This window comes from Acipenser ruthenus, chromosome 20, assembly GCF_902713425.1.
Source record: "Acipenser ruthenus chromosome 20, fAciRut3.2 maternal haplotype, whole genome shotgun sequence".
In the NCBI taxonomy this organism is placed as follows: domain Eukaryota; kingdom Metazoa; phylum Chordata; class Actinopteri; order Acipenseriformes; family Acipenseridae; genus Acipenser; species Acipenser ruthenus.
Genome location: NC_081208.1, coordinates 16,542,358 through 16,563,133, shown reverse-complemented (window position 1 = coordinate 16,563,133; position 20,776 = coordinate 16,542,358). Strand labels below are relative to the sequence as shown.

General features: G+C 41.1%; 1 protein-coding gene across 3 annotated transcripts in view; it reads right to left on the bottom strand.

The window, feature by feature from the left end:
- The window catches only part of LOC117425217 (CD209 antigen-like protein C), a 37,240-nt gene that overhangs the window by 4,801 nt on the left and 11,663 nt on the right, over positions 1 to 20,776 (bottom strand). The window contains exons 1-3 of one of the 3 annotated variants that reach the window (XM_058994016.1): positions 19,129 to 20,029; positions 14,366 to 14,464; positions 12,310 to 12,429 (exon numbers count right to left, since the gene is read on the bottom strand). In XM_058994016.1, the coding sequence (XP_058849999.1) occupies positions 12,310 to 12,429; positions 14,366 to 14,464; positions 19,129 to 19,219 (310 nt within the window). In that variant the 5' untranslated portion in view covers positions 19,220 to 20,029. Of the gene's footprint in view, positions 1 to 12,309; positions 12,430 to 14,365; positions 14,465 to 19,128; positions 20,031 to 20,776 lie in introns of those variants that run through there. The other 2 variants (XM_058994017.1, XM_058994018.1) reach the window with 2 other exon arrangements.

Here is a 20,776-nt window from a genome sequence, read left to right as displayed (position 1 = left end):
TGCTCTGGCTCCGGACCACTGGAGCTGGAGTCGTGTTTGGAGCCCAGAGCTGAGGTTCCAGAGCACCTCCACTATATTTCACATTTAAAAAAATTCCTTCCTGAATTAATCATTTCAAACATTTGAATGAACAAAATAAATAAGTATATAAAATAACTAAATGTAAACAAAATTGTCCAAAATTAATCACCTAGAATAATGTATTCCTGTATCTGCAGCCATTACCTTTCATGATACCCTGTGCAGGCTTATAGAGAGGTTCCTCATAATCATTGGCTGTACGCATGTGTCACAAAGACGGCTGTAGTGAGTGACGTCAGACCAGAAACCGGGAGAAACACAGAACTGACTGAGACAGTGAGGTTGGTGAAGCTGAGCACTTGGTTGTGCTCAGCATTTAATAAACAAAATAAACAGAAAATTAAAGGTTTGAACACAAAACAGGACACGGCAGTGTGGTCAGGTGTAGTGGTGCAGTGAATGAATCAGGTCCACACAATCTTTCTCCCAAAACAGTCTGCGTGTTTTAATAATAACCCAAAATAATAATAATAACACCAATAAGTCCACCCCTTTACCAGCGATGGTAATGGGGGGTACACGGCAGCTCTCAACAAAAAGTAAACAAAAACGGGACTTTGTCCGTCCCCACGTTCTCCGTGCATGCAGTGCTCTCGGTCCTGAGACGCGTGGTGCCGTGAGTGGTGTGGTGCGGTGCTGTGCTGTGCAGTGCAGGGACGTACTCTATATATATATATTGCCGGTCCGCGGCTCACTCCTCCTCTGCAACACAAAACACACGTAATCCAAAACAATACAATAATACAGTCTCCGGCCGTCTGTTTACATTCTCAGCGCAAGCGGAGGTTTTGACATAGCTGCTTCCCCTTTGTACCCAGCAAACTCCTCCCTGCAGCCAACGCGTCGCCATGATTTCTCCAATAGAGGGCTGCCCCGCAGCTGACAGCAATGGAATCATCCTGAGTACTTGCAGCTATGGGCCCCTCCTAATATGGTCACCTTCCGGTTTCCACCTACCACCGAGGTGGTAGATCTAGGAGGCAGCTTACCTTCCCCCTTACACGGCGCCCTTTCTAATCGGGAGGGAGATTTGCAGCATCGATCCTTTCTCTCTCTATCACAGGCACTTACGCCAAAATAAATTTATAAACAAAATGGACTAAACAGTAAACAGACAGTGTACAAACAGACACGGTGAGTGAAAACATATATTTACTTTTCCCTTGGTTTACTTTTTATTCTCCTTCTCCACACCCGTTCTCCACTCACGGAACACCCAACCCTGAGTGAGTGAAAAAATGCTGTTTTTATTCAGTTGTACCGAGACTCGATTGCTAGTCAATCATTCAATTGGAATCTCGGTACAACTGCACGTGAATTAATTAAGTGCAATCCTGTGACACACATTATACACATTTTATCTGCACGTGAAGTGATTTGTGCCATCCTCGTACCTAAATACAAATCTACATTTTTAAATCACTTGTGTTACACAGACCCATTTATATCCCGTGTACCAATGACTATACACCAACATTTACACACAACACGCAACATATAAACAAACTACGCACAAGGGCGTGACCACATTGCCACATATACCCTCCCTTGTGCGCAGCACACATGGCTTCAACAGCCACCTCCCCCCTTAAAAACCCAGCAGTCCAGGACAAAGTCTCGGGCTGGGATGGGAGGCTTCAGTGGGCCCATGGCTGGCAATGCTGTCAGCACCCCTGCCAGTAGTGACACGGCTGACAGCATGCTGGTCCACTCCTGCAGCGAAATTGCTGCGGGGGATGCTGGTCTCCTGACCTCTTTCTTTGTAGCCGGTAGCTCCCCTTGGTGGGGCTCTGGCCACAGAACTTCCTGCAGCGCAAGTGCTGCACTGGGAGCAGGTCTCCTGACCTCCACCACGATCTCCGGCAGCGAAACTGCTGCTGGGGTTGGTGGTCTCCGGACCTCCTCCCCCTTCTTCAAAGCCAACAGCTCCCCTTGCTGGGGTTCCGGCCACAGTACTTCCAGCAGCGATGCGGAGCAACAAACAGCCCCAGGCGATGTGGAGCACCAGGCAGCCCCAGATGATGCGGAGCACCAGGCAGCCCCAGGAGATGCAAGGCTGGCATCCTTGGGCAAAGCGAGGCTGGCATCCTTGGGCAGAACGAGGCTGGCATCCTTGGGCAAAGCGAGGCTGGTATCCTTGGGCAAAGCGAGGCTGGCATCCTTGAGCAAAGCGAGGCTAGCATCCTTGGGCAAAGCGAAACTCAGCTGCAGCTCCTCTTGTGGTGGAGCCGGAACCAGCAGGTTTTCACCCTCTGCTGGTGGAGGTGGGAGGGGCAAGCAGTCCTCCCACGACAATGAAGGCGGAACCAGCAGGTATTCACCCTCTGCTGGTGGAGGTGGGAGGGGCAAGCAGTCCTCCCACAACAATGAAGGCAGAACCAGCAGGTATTCACCCTCTGCTGGTGGAGGTGGCGGCGGCACAGGCAGTTCCTGCTGCTCTGCTCCTTGCGGTGGAGGCAGAGGCAGCTCCTGCTGCTCTACTCCTGGAGGTGGCGGAGGCAGAGGCAGCTCCTGCTGCTCTGCTCCGGGCGGTGGCGGAGGCAGAGGCAGCTCCTGCTGCTCCGCTCCTGGCAGTGGAGGTGGGAGCAGCGTGTAGTCTCCTGACGACGGAGGTGGGAGCAGCGTGTAGTCTCCTGATGTTGCAGGGGACTGGTGCGGCTCTCCCTCTCTTGCAGGGGACTGGTGCGGTTCTCCCTCTCTTGCAGGGGACTGGTGCGGCTCTGCCTCACTTGCAGGGGACTGGTGCGGCACTGCCTCACTTGCAGGGGACTGGTGTGGCTCTGCCTCACTTGCAGGGGTAGGTGATGGAGGCAGAGGCAGCTCCTGCTCCTTTCCTCTGGGTGGTGACAGTGGGGGAAGTGATACCAGCAGACATTCACACTCTGCTGGTGGACACGGGGACAGCAGGTATTCTTCCTCTGCTGGTGGACACGGGGACAGCAGACATTCTTCCTCTGCTGGTGGACATGGGGACAGCAGGCATTGTTCCTCTGCTGGTGGAGGAGGAACCAGCAGGCATTCTCCCTCTGCTGGCAGCTTGGGTCCTAGGGCTGTGGAAGCACCGACTTCCCCCTCTTTGGGCTGTGGACGCACCGACTCCTCCCTTTTGGGCTGTGGACACACCGACTCCTCCCTTTTGGGCTGTGGACGCACGGGCGTAGGATGTTCGGGATCCTCCCACTCAGGCGTAGGACGTTCGGGCTCCTCCCACTCAGGCATAGGACGTTCGGGCTCCTCCCACTTGGGATGTGGACGCTCAGGCTCCTCCCGCTTGGGCTGTGGACACTCAGGCTCATCCCGCTTGGGCTGTGGACACTCAGGCTCCTTCCGCTTGGGCTGTAGACACTCAGGCTCCTCCCATTCAGGCATAGGATGTGGCAGCAAGGGCTCCTCTTCTTCATCCTACATGGGGCATAGGGCCAACGTGTTCCCATATGCCCCACAGCCAGGACACCACTCCCCCCATCCCAGTCTTTGGGCCATTGCCTGAAGGGTCCTGTGGACGGAGCAGGGTATGGTGGTGTGGCTAGTTTGTAGTTTGGCCACAGTCGAAACACCACAGAGCCCTGCTTCAGCCTTTCTCCCTTTGCCCTCCTGTGCTCCTCTCCAGCCTCTTCTCCACATTTCTTTTCCTTTTGTTTTTTCAAAAAAAAACTGTGGTTCCCGCTCTAGCCTGAGTCCTGGAGGTGCTGTAGATCCCACGCAGGACACTACGTGTCACAAAGACGGCTGTAGTGGGTGACGTCAGACCAGAAACCGGAAGAAACACAGAACTGACAGAGACTGTGAGGTTGGTGAAGCTGAGCACTTGGTTGTGCTAAGCATTTAATAAACAAAATAGAACAGAAAATAAAAGGTTTGAACACAAAACAGGACACGCCACTTACGCCAAAATAAATATATAAACAAAACGGACTAAACAGTAAACAGACAGTGTACGAACAGACACGGTGAGTGAAAACATATATTTACTTTTCCCTTGGTTTACTTTTTATTCTCCTTCTCCACACCCGTTCTCCACTCCCCGAACACCCAACCCTGAGTGAGTGAAAAAATGCTGTTTTATGCAGTTGTACCGAGACTCGATTGCTAGTCAATCATTCAATTGGAATCTCGGTACAACTGCACATGAATTAATTAAGTGCAATCCTGTGACACACATTATACACATTTTATCTGCACGTGAAGTGATTTGTGCCATCCTCGTGCCTAAATACAAATCTACATTTTTAAATCACTCGTGTTACAGAGACCCATTTATATCCCGTGTACCAATGACTATACACCAACATTTACACACAACACGTAACATATAAACAAACTATGCACAAGGGCGTGGCCACATTGCCACAGCATGTTATGCACTGTGTGTACCTCTGATTTGCAAAATTTCGTCTTCATAAGCGTGGACTCGCATGCATGTTGTGCAATTGCTTGAAACGAAACATTTTTAAGCCTATAGAATCATGCTGTTTATTTAGTGGTAGTAATGAACAAATGGAAGCAGATATGTTTGGTTGAAGCTTCAAAAAGAGCAAAAATCTCTCTTCTGATGATCCAGAATGTCAAAGGGAACAAATCAGTAAAAACAACCGTCTGTTTCTGGCAAATACGCTGGTGTCATCGAATGTTAGTACAGTACTACTGCATGATCTGAATTCTGCTCTTCCAGGATCAAGCACAGGAAGTGCATATTTACAGATTAATTTGTATTTTAATTTTATCAGTGTCTTATAATATAATTAATAATAAATTATAATCATAATCATTAACACATCATTGCCAAGTTGGTTATTATTATTATTATTATTATTATTATTATTATTATTATTATTATTATTATTATTATTATTATTATCATCAGTAGCAGGGGCATAGCCAGGATTTTGTTTATGAAAATATTTCTCAGTAAAAATTAACTACACTCCAAGCTTGCAATGTACTCGCAATCACCCTCTTAAGAACTGTGATGTTTCTCCTCACAATCACATTTAGAACCACTCATATGCTGTTATCAAACACACACATTAAATAACAGAAAGACTAACCTACCTTACCTGATGTTTAGATCCCCAAGTCCATCCTCATGTTTTTCATTGCAAACTTGTTAAGTACTTATAGGTCTCGGTTTTGCAAAAGCCATTTAAAGCATGATTCACAGAGGACTAAAAACCAGGTGTCCTCAGGTTGGTCAAAATTAGAGGGTTAGTCTAGTAACCTCCCAGACGTGGATTAGTTTTTATCAACGAAAGTCTGTAAAATGAAATGCGATGTTGTGGACAGAGAAGACGCATTTGTGCATGATTTGAAATCAATGAACCGCTGTAGTGTTATAAAGTGGTACATCATCACAATGTGGTATCAAAACTTGACCCGTGTAATGTTAGAAAGTGGTACACTGTCAGATTTTGGTACAGGTGCAATCAATTGTGATGTGATGTGTTTTCCTATTGTCATACAGAGGTACATTTACCATTAATGATACGTTATTTTTTGCAAATCATTAATTATACTTTTTTTTTTTTGCAAACTTAAACTGGAAACAGACAATCAATTTTTCTAAAAAGAAAAAAAATTCTTCATGACAAACAAGACAAAATGAGAAGTCCACTGCAAAGTTTTAAAAGTAAAATAATGTACCAGACCCAATGTATAGCATATGATAAATATTTGCATGCTATTTTCTTAAAATTGGAACATTACGAAAAATTCTATTAAAAAAGATGAAAAAGACACCAAAACATACCAGATTTGAACAGGCACTTCCGTGCTTTCTAAAAGGAAGTTGTTTAAGAACATAAGAACATAAGAAAGTTTACAAACGAGAGGAGGCATTCAGCCCATCTTGCTTGTTTGGTTGTTAGTAGCTTATTGATCCCAGAATCTCATCAAGCAGCTTCTTGAAGGATCCCAGGGTGTCAGCTTCAACAACATTACTGGAAAGTTGGTTCCAGACCCTCACAATTCTCTGTGTAAAAAAGTGCCTCCTATTTTCTGTTCTGAATGCCCCTTTATCTGATCTCCATTTGTGACCCCTGGTACTTGTTTCTTTTTTCAGGTCAAAAAAGTCCCCTGGGTGGACATTGCCTATACCTTTTAGAATTTTGAATGTTTGAATCAGATAGCCGCGTAGTCTTCTTTGTTCAAGACTGGATAGATTCAATTTTTTTAGCCTGTCTGCTTACGACATGCCTTTTAAATCCGGGATAATTCTTTGCACTCTTTCTAGAGCAGCAATATCCTTTTTGTAATGAGGTGACCAGAGGTCTTACTAATGCATTGTAAAGTTTTAACTTTACTTCCCTTGATTTAAATTCAACACTTCTCACAATGTATCCGAGCATCTTGTTGGCCTTTTTTATAGCTTCCCCACATTGTCTAGATGAAGACATTTCTGAGTCAACATAAACTCCTAGGTCTTTTTCATCAATTTCAGTATCTCCCATATGATATTTATAATGCACATTTTTATTTCCTGCATGCAATACTTTTTCTCTGCTAAATTTCATTTGCCATGTGTCTGCCCAGTTCTGAATGCTTTCTAGATCATTTTGAATGACCTTTGCTGCTGCAACAGTGTTTGTCACTCCTCCTATTTTTGTGTCATCTGCAAATTTAAGCAATTTGCTTACTAAATCATAAATGTAGATTAGGAATAGCAGAGGACCTAATACTGATCCCTGTGGTACACCACTGGTTACCTCGCTCCATTTTGAGGTTTCTCCTTTAATCAGTACTTTCTGTTTTCTACCTGTTAACCACTCCCTAATCCATGTGGGCATTTCCTTGAATCCCTACTGCGTTCAGTTTGAGAATTAATCTTTTATGTGGGACTTTATCAAAAGCTTTCTGGAAATCTAAATAAACCATGTTGTATGCTTTGCAATTATCCATCTTCAATGTTGCATCCTCAAAAAAGTCAAGTAGGTTAGTTAGACAGGTAATTTTCCATTTTGGATCTTATTATAGTTTCCATAAGTTTACATATAATAGAAGTCAGGCTTATTGTTCTGTAGTTACCTGGTTCGGTTTAGTCTCCCTTTTTGTGGATCGGTATTACGTTTGCTATTTGCCAGTCTGTCGGTACAACCCCTGGTGTCAAGACACTGTTGCATGATCTTGGTTAGCGGTTTGTAAATAACTTCTTTCATTTCTTTGAGTACTATTGGGAGGATCTCATCCGGCCCAGGGGATTTGTTTATTTTAAGAGCTCCTAGTCCCTTTAACACTTCTGCCTCTGTTATGCTACAGTTATTTAAAATTGGATAGGAACAGGTCGACATGTCGGGCATGTTGTCCGTGTCCTCCTTTGTAAAAACCTCTGAAAAATTTGCTACTTTTTTTCTTCATCTATGATTTTGCCATTTGTGTCTCTTAGTCATTTAACCTCCTCTTTGAATGTTCTCTTGCTGTTATAATATTGGAAAAACATTTTGGAATTGGTTTTAGCCCCCTTAGCAATATTGATTTCTATCTCTGTCTTGGCCTTTCTAACTTCCTTTTTGACCTGTGTTTGCAGTTCCAAGTACTCTTTCTGTGTACTTTGTTTTTGGTCCCTTTTAAACACTCTGTAAAGTGCCTTTTTTCACTGAATATTTTTTTAATTGATCTATTAAACCATTTTGGCCATTTTGTTTTAGATTTAGATTTGTCTACTTTTGGGATGTAATTGTTTTGCACCTCTAGTACTACATTTTTTAAAAAACAGCCATCCTTTTTCTGTGGATGTTTTCTCTATTTTACTCCAATCTACTTCTGTTAGTCTCTGTTTCATACCTTCATAGTTTGCTTTTCTAAAATTGTAAACCTTAGCTTTAGTCATTACTTTTGGGGTTTTAAAAAATACTTCAAATGAGACCATGTTGTGGTCTGAGTTTGCCAATGGCTCTCTGACCTCTGTTTTAGTTATTCTGTCTTCGTTATTTGAAAAGACTAAATCAAGGCATGCCTCCCCTCTAGTCGGTGCCTTGACAAATTGCGTTAGGAAGCAGTCATTTGTCATTTCCACCATTTCAATTTCGTCCATCGTGCCCCCCATTGGGTTTTCCCATTTTATATGGGGGAAGTTGAAATCCCCCATTAGTATGGCATCTCCTTTTCTACACACATTTTGAATGCCATTGTATAACAGATTATTTTGCTCAGTGTCTGAATTTGGTGGTCTATAGCATGCTCCTATTATTATGCCCTTTGAATTTGTGTCCATTATTCTGACCCATATTGATTCTGCATTGTTTTCTTTGTCCTGATTTAACACCTGGGCTTCAAGACTATTTCTTATGTATAGCGCTACGGTACCCCTCTGCCTCTTCAGTCCAGCCTGTCTTTCCTATACAGTGTGTACCCACTAATATTATATTCGTCTCCATCACTCTCAGACAACCAAGTTTCTGTAACACCTATCACATCATAGTTACTTGTTAGTGCAGTAGCTTCAAGTTCTAATATTTTGTTTCTGAGACTTCTAGCATTAAGATAAATACATTTAATAGTTGTCTTACCAGAGTTGTTGCCCTTGTTTTGATGAGGTCTCCTTTCTGTTTTTTTTTTGTTTTCTCCCCCCTTCCTTTCTAGTTTAAATGCTTCTGGACCTCCTCTAGGATCCTTTCTCTGAGTAGATTGGTTCTCTTTCTGTTTAAGTGCAGTCCGTCCCACCTATATAGATGGTCCTTGTTGTAGAATGTGCTCCAGTGTTAAAGAAAGGTGAAGCCTTCCTGTGTGCACCATGATTTCAGCCATGCATTTTGATTTTGTATTTCCAGCTGTCCATATGGTCCTTTGCAAGGTGCCGGCAGTATCCCACAAAATACCACAGTTTTGGTCTTGTCTTTTAATTTCCTTCCTAGCTCTCTGAATTTGTTTTGCAGGGATCTTGGTCTGTCTCTTCCAATGTTGTTTGTACCGATGTGGATGACTAGTTACCGGGTCGTCTCCTGTTCGTTCTAGGAGCCTGTCTACGTTCTCAGTGATGTGCTTGACAGAGGCTCCTGGAAAGCAGCACACGGTTGTAGTAAGGGGGTCCAAACTGCGAACTGAACTTGCTGTGTTTCTCAATATGGAGTCCCCAACAATCATGACCTCCGTTCTTTTTGCTGCCTGGCCAGCACTGTATATAGGGTCCTGGATGTTGTTTCTTTCATTCTCTTGATGTTGGTTTTGGTCATCTAAATGTTGAAGTGGCTCAAATTTGTTGGCTGTTTGGATTTCTGGTGGTTGTGTTTGACAAAGTTTCTTTTTTTTCCTGCTTCTGCCTATCTGAACCCAGCTGTTTCGACTCTCTTCCATCTCCCTGATGGCTTTCAGTCTGCTAGGGGTGCAGACTTCTATGAATTGTGGGTGTGTCAGCTCCTCAAGCTCCTGTTGCTGTCACATTTCCTCCAGCTCCTTTTCTAGCAAACTTACTCATTGAAGCAAGTCCTGGATCGTGCGGCACTTTACACAAACTTGGTTGAGCTCTGTTGGGTTTTCTCGGATTTCCCACATCATGCAGTTGTCACAGATTGCTGGCTTGAAGACCATTTTTTTTGGAAGTTTAGTTTAGCTTCTGCAGCTGTCAGCCTGCTTTCAGACTGCTTCTAACTGCGTTGTACTTGTCCACTCCTACTTCTCCCACAATGTCGCTTCCACATGCTGTCGCTGGGAAGGCTGCCTGCCTTTTGTTTGTTTCTGCTGCGGGAAGATGTTTAGGAATGTGCGAGCAAGCGCAGTGTGCTGTGTACCACTTTCTACCCGCGTACCTGAAAAAAACACTACACCGGGTTTATATAATTAATTTCGTTGTACTTTCTTTTCCAAAGGCTAGAATAATCGTTTTGTCCTTTTGAGTGATATGTATTTCCTTACATATCTTCAAATGCACCGTTAAAAGCATTTAATTTTTAAGAGTCTCCAATTATGTTTTGTAATTTCGCCCGTCCCCAAGGCCATCATTTCTATATTAATCTTTGACGTGGACGTTTCATCACACATCGGTTTCAACAGTACATGCACATGTGTTGTCCAATCAAAGGAGTCGAAGTTTTTAAAAAAGTTTATTTCTTTATTACAATGAAGAAACTTCATTGCACTTAAATAGATACATCAAAATACAGATGTTTTCTTTTATTTGAAGGTTAATATTAAAACACATTTTTGAGAAGGAACATGGTATTCCAAAAAAATGACATCTCATTTGCTTATGTAATGTCCATTAATATATAGTCATGTGTAGGAGTTTATCAGACCTCAACATGAATAGAATGGTGGAATTCAACACTATTTTATTGACCTATCACATGCAAAAAATTAAAATACAATAAAGGTCTGTATCCACCCTTGCCCCGCAGTGGTGGAATGACCTCCCTACAGATGTCAGTACTGCCCAGTCCCTGACCACCTTCCGGCGCCTCCTCAAGACTCACCTCTTCAGACAGCACCTGTAGAACTCTTTCTTTCCCTCTGGACACTTATCACTCTTCCTTAAATGTGCTTTACTTGCTCTTATCTGGCCCCTATCTTACTGCATTTAATCCTGTACTTTAGAGTACTGTAATCTGTCAAGTGCTATTTAATCTGTAGTATTTTGTATTTAATCATATCCTGATGTAACTATCACTGACACTTATCTGCTCCGTTATTGAATCTTATTTTGACATACTTGTACTTGCTTGAACCAAAGTCATTGTATTTATCTTGCTCTTAATTGTATTATTACTTGTACTGTGATTCTTGAAATATATTTTTGTTTACGACTGTAAGTCGCCCTGGATAAGGGCATCTGTTAATAAATAATAATAATAATAATAATAATAATAATAATATATCAGCTCTTTCACATATGGGTTTTAACATGAATATTATTGTATTGTATTGGTCAAATTGTCCTTATCTATTCCTGATAGTTTAAACTGTAGGCTATACATAATGTAACAGATGGACTATGTAGGTGCAGCATGACCTCTGTAACCACAAAACTGTCAGAAAACTGTGTTATCTTGACTGGGAGCTGGTTGCATGGCATTTACTGTGCTTGGAGAAGGATTCTGAGTGAGGTGTAGCTCAGATACAGACTTGACTAATTTGTCCAATACAGCTTGTTGTTGTTGGACACAAGCTGTGAGCCCTGCAAGTTGAGAGGCCTTTGCAAGCTGTGGACCTGGTATGCTATTTGTCTGGTACATGGGGTTCACATAATTTTTTTCTATCTAGCTCTACCTCCTCCTCTGTCGGTTCGAACAATTGAGATTCCGAGCTTGCTGTGCTCTGGTCTTCTGATTGAACCTGCGGTGTGCTGACTGCATCCATAGTTCAGTTGCAGGCTTGGGTTCAAATGTTTCAGTGGTCATCTTACACATATGAATGTGCATCAGGGCAGAAAGGCGTGAGGCTGATAGGCAGGATTTATATTTGTTTTTTAAAATGTTGACATGTGCAAAACCTTGCTCACAAGCAGCACTGCTTAATGGCAGTGTAAGAGACAACAACAATAGCTGATGAATGTTTAAGTAAGAATCTGGATCACAATCTTTACCTAATCATACACTGAAGAAACTGCCAGACTTTTTCCTGTTTGCTTTCAAACACAACCAGTCCCTCAAAACACAGTCTGTATCAACTGACACGATGGCTTCATATTTCTGAATCATGTCACTGAGCAACGTTTGCCAAATATGTGGATGCCTTGCTTGTCCTTTGGCCAAGTTGAAGGATCAAACATCAGAAACTGATTGCATGAGGTTCTAGAGGTTCAAATCTTGCTTCAGATAAAGCTCTTAAAACATGTACTTTGTCCCTGTCAGCATCTGCATGTGCAGCTGTTTCTTTCCTATACTTGCCATCACTGTCAAGTAAAACTGTAAATTGTCCAACAGCTCCCATGAGCTCATCTTTACATGCTCCTATGGTCTGTTTTTCATGCTCTAATGTGAGAGGTGTATTGTAAAATGCTACCAATGTCAATCATAAAAAAACCCCACTGAAAACGCACTGAACAAAATTATATATATATATATATATATATATATATATATATATATATATATATATATATATATATATATATATATTCATTTTGAAATAATATTCAATAATTAAAAACCCATGTTGGTCCCTACACTAACAGTACTGGGATCCTTGCAGAATGACTGCAAACATCACAGAAAGGCAAGTGAGCGGTAAGCAATACTATAAATGGCAATTAGCTCCGCTCCATGTCCTGTAAGTTATGGGTGATTGGTTCAGCATACTCACAGAGCACCCCCAGGGCTACACCGGCTGCCAACAGCAGGCAGCTCAGAGCTATAAGCAACCACACAGCCCCTCCACAGGAAGCTGCTTGTCTATCAGAAGAATCCACAGGTGCTGCCGATTCTGAAAACAAGAGAAATAAAGGCGTGAGCTGCAGTCAGACCATGTGACCTACAGCACAGGTACCAGGATGCAGCAGTTTATCTACCATTTCTATATGCAATGTATAAGTGCATTTAAAAGAAGCCTTGATTAGCACTTCTTTGAGAGGGGGCGGGGTATTAACATTTTAAAATGTAATTTCCGATATCTGGGCTTCAGAAACACAGTGTGAACATGCAAATTTGTCACAGATGAGGTCACACAGTGTTTTCTAGCTGAAGCAGAGACCAGGCTGAAGTGTGAATTGCAGTTTCTGTTGTTGGAACTCACTTTTTAAAGTTATTTTTTGAGAGCCCTTGTATTCAACGTTAAAGTTCCCTTCCTGTCGCTATTGGTAGAAATGACCAAATGACCAATTGCTACTTTTCGTTTTTAATTGGTAAAGCTCGTTAAACGTTGAATTCCCAAAAAATATGAGTTTGACTGAAATAAATTTATATAGGATAAACGTCGGTAAAACCACTCGCTATTTTTTTTTTTTTTACCAAAAATAATCATTTAGAAATCATCTCTAGTCTGGGCAGTTTTTATACTTGCTGTCTGTCCCGTCTCCGTTCAGCTCTGAATGGCTAGGGGGCGCTGTCAGTCAACTCAGTGGTCCCTTAGTAGGCTAGTGTAGTTTTTTCACCATCAGTCATTTCATCCTGTTCTGACAGATCTCATTGGCTGAAGCAGCGCTAGAATGCTCTCATTGGTTAATAAATGACTGTCAGTCAGTAAGACCGACTGCACTTTCATTTGCCAGCTACAACGCTTGTCATTCAAAGTGCCAACTTTGAAATTAGCGGGTTAAGGTGTACATAAGCTTTTGCTATTATATGTATATGGTGACATTTATTAGTTTGATTTGAAAATGGGTCACAAGAGGAAAACACTTAATGAAATTTATAATTAAAGTTCGGGAGGAGGGTCAGACACCAATCTCCGCATCACCAAATTGAATCATTCAATTTACACATTAGCTAATTTAAATTGTTAGCACTATAAGTACCCGCTTCACTTATCTCTCAGTTGTGTTTTGATTTCATCGTAACCCACCACCTCCCCATCTCCACCTTTCTTAATAACAGTTTTTATGTTTTATCAAATGGGGGTCTCAGCCTCGTCCAGTCGGCCAGGCAGCGAACCCTCAAACCAAGTTAGGTTTGATGCCAAATGAATGTGTATATACAGCATACTTTCTGTTAAATCGCATACTCCGCATTCTCTACAATAAATATTTGTACTAAAACATTTTGTGATTGGTGTTTGTCCCGAACTACTGAAATGAGTATTGTGCACAATACCCTGATCGACGGCTGAAGTCTCCGTGGCAGGACGAAGCGGGACTGTCTGTCTTACCACCAGTGACTTTGAGCGATAAAAGTCTGTACAAGGTATAACTTTGCTGTGACCAAACGTTATTTCAATTAGAATGTTGGTAACCATGATTTTGTTGCATGTCGAATATGATAAAAGGGTTTTTTCTAAATGAGACGTTTCTCAATGGCATAAAAAGTCTGGGGTTTTTTTTAAGCATAAAAGTCAATTTCTGAAAAATAAAGATTAAAATAAAAATGTTAGTCTTTCAAAAATAAAAACTGAATAGCAAGCCTACTAAAAAGAAAATTGCCATCTTGTATGCAAGATTCATATTCAGGGATGGGAATAAGAATCCTATTGCATAGCCGTTTCACTCATTCCAGGTTTTGCTATGAGTTTGATTAGCCACAGTGTGTATAGGTAACAAGCTTAGATGTGTCTTATTAAACTCAGTAAAACCAGGAATGGATGAAATTGCTATGCAATGGGAAAATTATTTTCATCCCTGATATTAGGTATTGAGCATATATAGAAACATGTCTATTATAAATCAACAATTGAACATGACACAGTCTCTGCTGAAGATGCTACTTACTCCACTGTTGCTCTCCTGGTCTTATGCATGGGGGCTGCTTGCTGTCTGTGTTTGCATAGATATAATCTGATGCATAGTCGTTCATCTCCAGAGCTAGTGCTGAGAAGAGACATAATAGAGGTTTTACTGCATGGAAATACCAATACATACCATAACCCTTAGTTATCCTTCGGTCTACAGAACAGCCCTGACTCTCGTATTCACAGTGCAGGCTCAGGGGGCTGCAGGAAATGTGTTTTCACACTTGCCGTGGTTGAGCTGAACACTGCTAAATACAGTACACTGCAAAGTTTAGCTGTGAAATCTGTCACCTCTGAAAACTGAAGTGTAAAATACAAGCAAAGACCCAAAAGATTTTCAACACAAGGCATGGGAGTTGGGAGTTGGGGGGGGGGGGGCAAGGGGTGTGATAATATTGCAATCCTAATGAGCCATTGTTATATTACCTCCAATAAGACCAACATGCTGTGAACTACCAATCCCACTGAGAACTTGGATGCAATGTTGTGTAACTCATTTGCATATTTGAAATGTTTTGACAAATGTTTTGACTCAGTCGCCTCAATAGAGAGGATTCACTTCATAATATATATATATATATATATATATATATATATATATATATATATATATATATATATATATATATATATATATAATATGTTGTTATTTGCTCAGATGTGAGTATGTTGGTGGCTTCAAATGCAATATTGGAAAGCTGTTAGGATGCTGACATCTCACTGAAAGATCGCAAACTGGAGCAGTTTTTCAAAAGCTGTTCATGACAAAAATGTACTACCTTGCAACAAATTGTCAACAAGCTTTGAAACTGTATTGAGGCTACAAACCAGAAACTTTCATTGTGTATATATCCACAGTGTAATGTAGTCCAAAAGTTAATTTAATTTATTGTTCGCTTATTAAAAATAAATTTTAGATGTCCGTTTATTGTGAATTTCAGCATCAAAAGTGGCATCTCACTAGAAACTAGATGACTGAACACACGCTGATGATGGGCAGAGTTTCAAATGACACTAAGGAAGTAAGGGGAAAAGCTGCTGAAGCTGCATCTTCAAGCTGCTGAAGCTGCATCTTCAAGTCCATTTTCACCCTTTCAGATCTCAAAAGATGTTTGCTGCTGATATTTTCGTTTTTCTTGAAAGAGGAAGCGATTATTCTTTAAATGGTAGCAATATATTAATTGCGCAAGATGTGTAAGTGAGTTAAAACACACAGAAAAAAAAACACGCTGCTTTGTCAGCTATACCACGAATAAGAAACCAGGAATAAGTAACCAGCTTCCTGGTGGTGGTTTACCAGATGTGAAAATGGGCTTCTGACAGGTTGCTGGCTTCCCCAATGTGATGGGTGCGATTGATTGTACTCAAATAGCACTGTCACCATAGGCACCGGAGACGGGTGGTACACACTTTTAACAGCAAGGACAAGAAAAAAAACTTATATATATGTACCTATAGTAAGTATTCACCCCCCTTGGATGTTTTCACAGTTTGTTGTGTTACAACCTGAAATCTTGATGCATTTAAATGTGATTTGTTTTTCCTTTGATTTACACAACCTACTCAACACGTTCAATGTGTGAAAAAGGGGGGGGGGGGGGGATCAATTAAAAATAAAAACCTGAAAAGTCTTCATTAGATAAGTATTCACCCCCTTTGCTGTGACACCCCTAAATAAGCTCAGGTGCAACCAATTGCCTTCAGAATTCACACAATAAGTTAAATGGAGTCCATCTGTGTGCAATAAAAGTGGTTCACATGATTTCAGATTAAATACACCTATTTCTGTAAGGTCCCAGAGCTGGGTAGTGCAAAGCAAAGATACTACCATGAAGACCAAGGAGCTTTGAAAACAACTCTGGGATAAAGTTGTGGAAAGGCATAGATCAGGGGAGGGGTATAAAAAGATTTCAAGAGCATTGAATATCCCTTGGAGCACAGTCAAGTCAATCATTAAGAAGTGGAAGGTATATGGCACCACCCAGAATCTGCTTAGAGCAGGCCATCCTTCCAAACTGAGCAGTCGGATAAGAAGGGCATTGGTCAGAGAAGCCAGCAAGAGGCCACTGACGACTCTGAAAGACCTACAGCGTTCCATGGCTGAAATGGAAGAAACTGTCCATGTGTCAACAATAGCTCAGGTACTCCACAAATCTGGCCTGTATGGAAGAGTGGCAAGAAGGAAGCAGTTTCTGAAAAAAGCCCATGTAAAATCCTGCTTGGAATTTGTAAAAAGGCATGTGGGAGACTCTGAAAAGATGTGGCAAAAGATTCTGTGGTCCGATGAAACAAAAATTGAACTATTTGGCCTAAATGCAAAGCGTTATGTCTGGCGCAAACCCAACACAGCACATCACCCAGGTAACACCATCCCTACTGTGAAGCATGGTGCTGGCAGCATCATACTATGGGGATGCTTTTCATTGGCAGGGACTGTGAAGCTTGTCAGGGTAGAGGGCAAAATGGATGGAGCTAAATACAGGCAAATCCTTGAGGAAAACCTGCTTCAGTCTGCAAAAGACCTAAGACTGAGATGGAGATTCACCTTTCAGTAGGACAATGACCCCAAGCACACATCCAAAGTGGCACTGGAGTGGCTTAAAAACAAGAAAGTAAATGTCTTAGAGTGGCCCAGTCAAAGCCTCGACTTGAATCCGATTGAAAATCTGTGACAAGACGTGAAGATTGCTGTCCACCAATGATCCCCATCCAACTCGACAGAGCTTGAACAATTTTGCCAAGAAGAATGGGCGAATATTGCATGATCCAGATGTGCAAACCTGGTAGAGACTTACCCCAAAAGACTCACAGCTGTAATTGCTGCCAAAGGTGGTTCTACCAAGTATTGATTCAGGGGGGTGAATACTTATCTAACCAAGAGATTTCAGGGTTTTTTTTATTTTACATGAAATGTTGTTTCACAATAAAAATTCTCTTGCCTCTTCAAAGTGTTGAGTAGGTTGTGTAAATCAAAGGGAAAAAAATCCAATTTAAATGCATCAAGATTTCAGGTTGTAACACAACAAACTGTGGAAACTTTCAAGGGTGGGGGGGGGGGGGGGGGGTGAATACTTACTATAGGCACTGTATATTGTGACACAGATACGTGAAATAAATTCACAAATTAAGACAACCGGAACCGTGTTGATAGAAAATAATCCTAACGTTTCACTAGCTGTGTGGCCAGTTTCTACAGATTGAAGCTTTTAACAAATCATATGGCAAAGAATGAGTTCAGAGAAGCCGACTTTAGGTGTGACAGCGAATGTTTCTACATTTGTCATCTTGTAACACTATAGAAGACTGTTGAAAAATGTTGAAACTTTTGTTACCATTTCATGTAATTTGTGTCCAAAGCAGTAAATAAAGAAGATAGCTTTTAGATAGGCTATAAAGCTAAACAAATACTTTGTAGACAGCTGTTTAATATTCGTTATCAATATATTCTTTATTAATGTAAATGTTATATGTGGTCATTTTCTTTTTTGTTTGATTTACAAAAAAAACATTGAATTTTTTTTGAAGTAAATGAAACGATGTTTGTGGGATACGACTCACTACCCAACATTCAGATAACAAGCTCATTATTATTATTATTATTATTCGTCGTATTCATCGTAGTTAGTAGTGTAGTAGTATTGTTGTTGCTTTAAGTAAACTATAAATATATAACCTGCATTTACTTATCTGTAGAAATACTGCTTACATGTTTTTTTTAAATGAAATTGTTAGTTTTTACATGATTGTAATGCTATCTATTGTAAAGCAACCACTGAACGTTATGCAAGTACAAGCTCAGTCTCTTGCATTTTGTAGTACACTATTACATCTTACGTTGATATAGGCTACAGTGATTTGCTCAGAGAAGGAGGCTGTGATGGGGTGTATAGACAACGCACACTCCATGGCCCTGTTTCACTGTAAATATTGCACACCGTCACTGAGTGCTTTTGTTTGTTTTTATCCCCTAGTGGAGATGCATAGTGATAGCAGACTTCTCAATCACTAGATCCCTGTCTCCAGCAATATGTATCCCTAGCTTTGGTTCCTTTGCACACACATTAAATACCCTCATTCATATTTTCAATCAGTAGTCTTTTGGGAGCCTTTGACTCTCTGCAGAAATGATCAAACCCCTGTGCACTGCATATGTCCTAAAGTGAAGGTAATTGTGCAGAATCACTAGATTAGTGGGTCCTGTACATAGCAGGTGTTTCCAGTTTGCAGTCCTACCCACTGCACTGTGTTATCAAGTCCAAACTATATGAGCACAGCACTCATAAAACAGCTCTGTGTTTGATACAGGGCTGTGAAGTGGGTTTGAACATGGCAGCAGTGCCCAATATAGACAATGAAGAGGGGCTGCAAATTTTATATTTACTTTTTGTTGTTGTTGTTGTTGTCAAATTTAACCCGTGCAGAACTGCAGAGTGCTCCAGTAGTAACTAAACCAACATACTAATATTTCCTACATACTGATCTAGATCTGTCTATCTGTTTATTTTTAGTATAAGACACTGACGCTGTTTAATGTTCTTGTCAATCTGCTGCCGTCGGCCCGCCGCCCTTTTTACAAAATGTTAAGGACTCTTTTTTGGAGCTGGTTTATTAGCTTATTATTCTGTTTCAAAGCTCTGTTTAATATATACGAGAATACTTAGGGTAAAACAGAAGACAAGAGAAAGAGAAATGGGGGTACCCATGCTAACTTTAAGATTGGTGTCTGTGTGTCTCTCTACTTACCCCCATGTTGCGCTCCTGCTCTCCTGCTTGGCGGCTGCTTGATGTCCACGTTTTCATAAACCTGATCTGATTCATAGCTGTCCATCTCCATAGCAAGTGCTGTCTGAGAAGAGCCAGATACATGTCTGAACTGAAGAGGAAGTTCTGACTGCTATATTAACAGTGCAGACTCTCAAGGCTGGGCAGGGGCTAGAGGAAGTGGGGACTGAACTTGGAGAACCGAACTTGATTATTATCAGAGGAGGTTTCTCAGGGGAGGCTATCAGTGAGAACAGTTTGAGAACAGTGAGAGAGAGAGTGCGAGAGAGTGCGGAATAGTGACAGAGCGTGAGAGAGAGCGAGAGATACAGACAGAGTGAGCTACATGCAATTGGAATTTTGAACTTGACAATTTTAATTATCGCCGTTACACCAATTAGGAAATATTAATATATTTGGAGGAAGCCTTAGTAATTAGAGAGGTAGGAAAGGAGCTCCTTTTTTTTTCAACAACTTAACTATTATAAATTTAAAATTGTCATTTTTACTATTAAATTCTTAATAAAGTTAGTTTGTGTAAGTCAATTAGTTTTCAATATTGTCATAACATTTGTGCTTAATTGTTATGTTTATTATTGTTATTATTTATTATGAAATTATTACAGTTCTACTGAGATGATCAATTAAACAGTTGTATGCTTATTTCTGGACATTTGTATGTGATCTACATTATAGTTAAAATACATTTATAGCTGGGGGATTCTCTTTTTTTTTTTCTAATTACATTGGTGGTTAAATGCAGAACAAGGAAGCACTAGCTATGGTGTAGCTCATATAATATTAATATATCATTTCATTATATTTAATTAACTATAATTCTCTAAAAAAAACTATTTAATACAAAAAAGCAAACATGGAATTTAGTTATTAATACAGTAGATTATATTACATTATTATTTTGTTTATTACAGTAGATTATCAGCAGTGAAACAGTAAAGACAGGGAGACAGACCAGAGAGAGAGAGAGCAAGAGAGAGAGAGAGAGCGAGAGAGAGAGATTGAAAAAGACAGAGTAGACCTCAAACAGCCATCCACCCAGTCTGCATATAAGTACAGTTGGGTTCAGCCACGACTCAAACTCACTAATTCTCCACTCGCTCTCCCACCTCCCCTACCAAAGACCTCACCAGCCGCCACTGATTATTATTTAAATAGTGTTATTTGTGACCTGTTATCGCTTTTATTCATTTAAATTTGGGTAAGACCTGTGTTGGGTGTGACCACTTGCGGGCGCCTTTAGGGGGGCATTGACAAAGCTAAATTGGAGGAAGGTGCCGAACGCTTGCTACGCAAGCCAGGTGTGGTCTGCAACGCAGGGTACTGGGCATAGACGGTATGGGGTTTGTGTTGTTTTTATATGCCTCAGAGTGTATGCTCTGTTTATTTGTCTGTTTTGCACAACTAAAGTGCTGTATCTTTGCGCAATCTGTGCAACATTAATAAACTCTAGTTGCATTTTATTCGTGGTGTGGTCTCTGTGTATGTTGTTAGCCCTAGTGTTGCTGCTCCCCATCCAAGTTACCTTTACTAATGAGTCCCTATACTCATTAAAATTAGGATGGCGTAGCACAACTACAGCAGGGTCTCCTAACTGGTTAAGATTGTACCA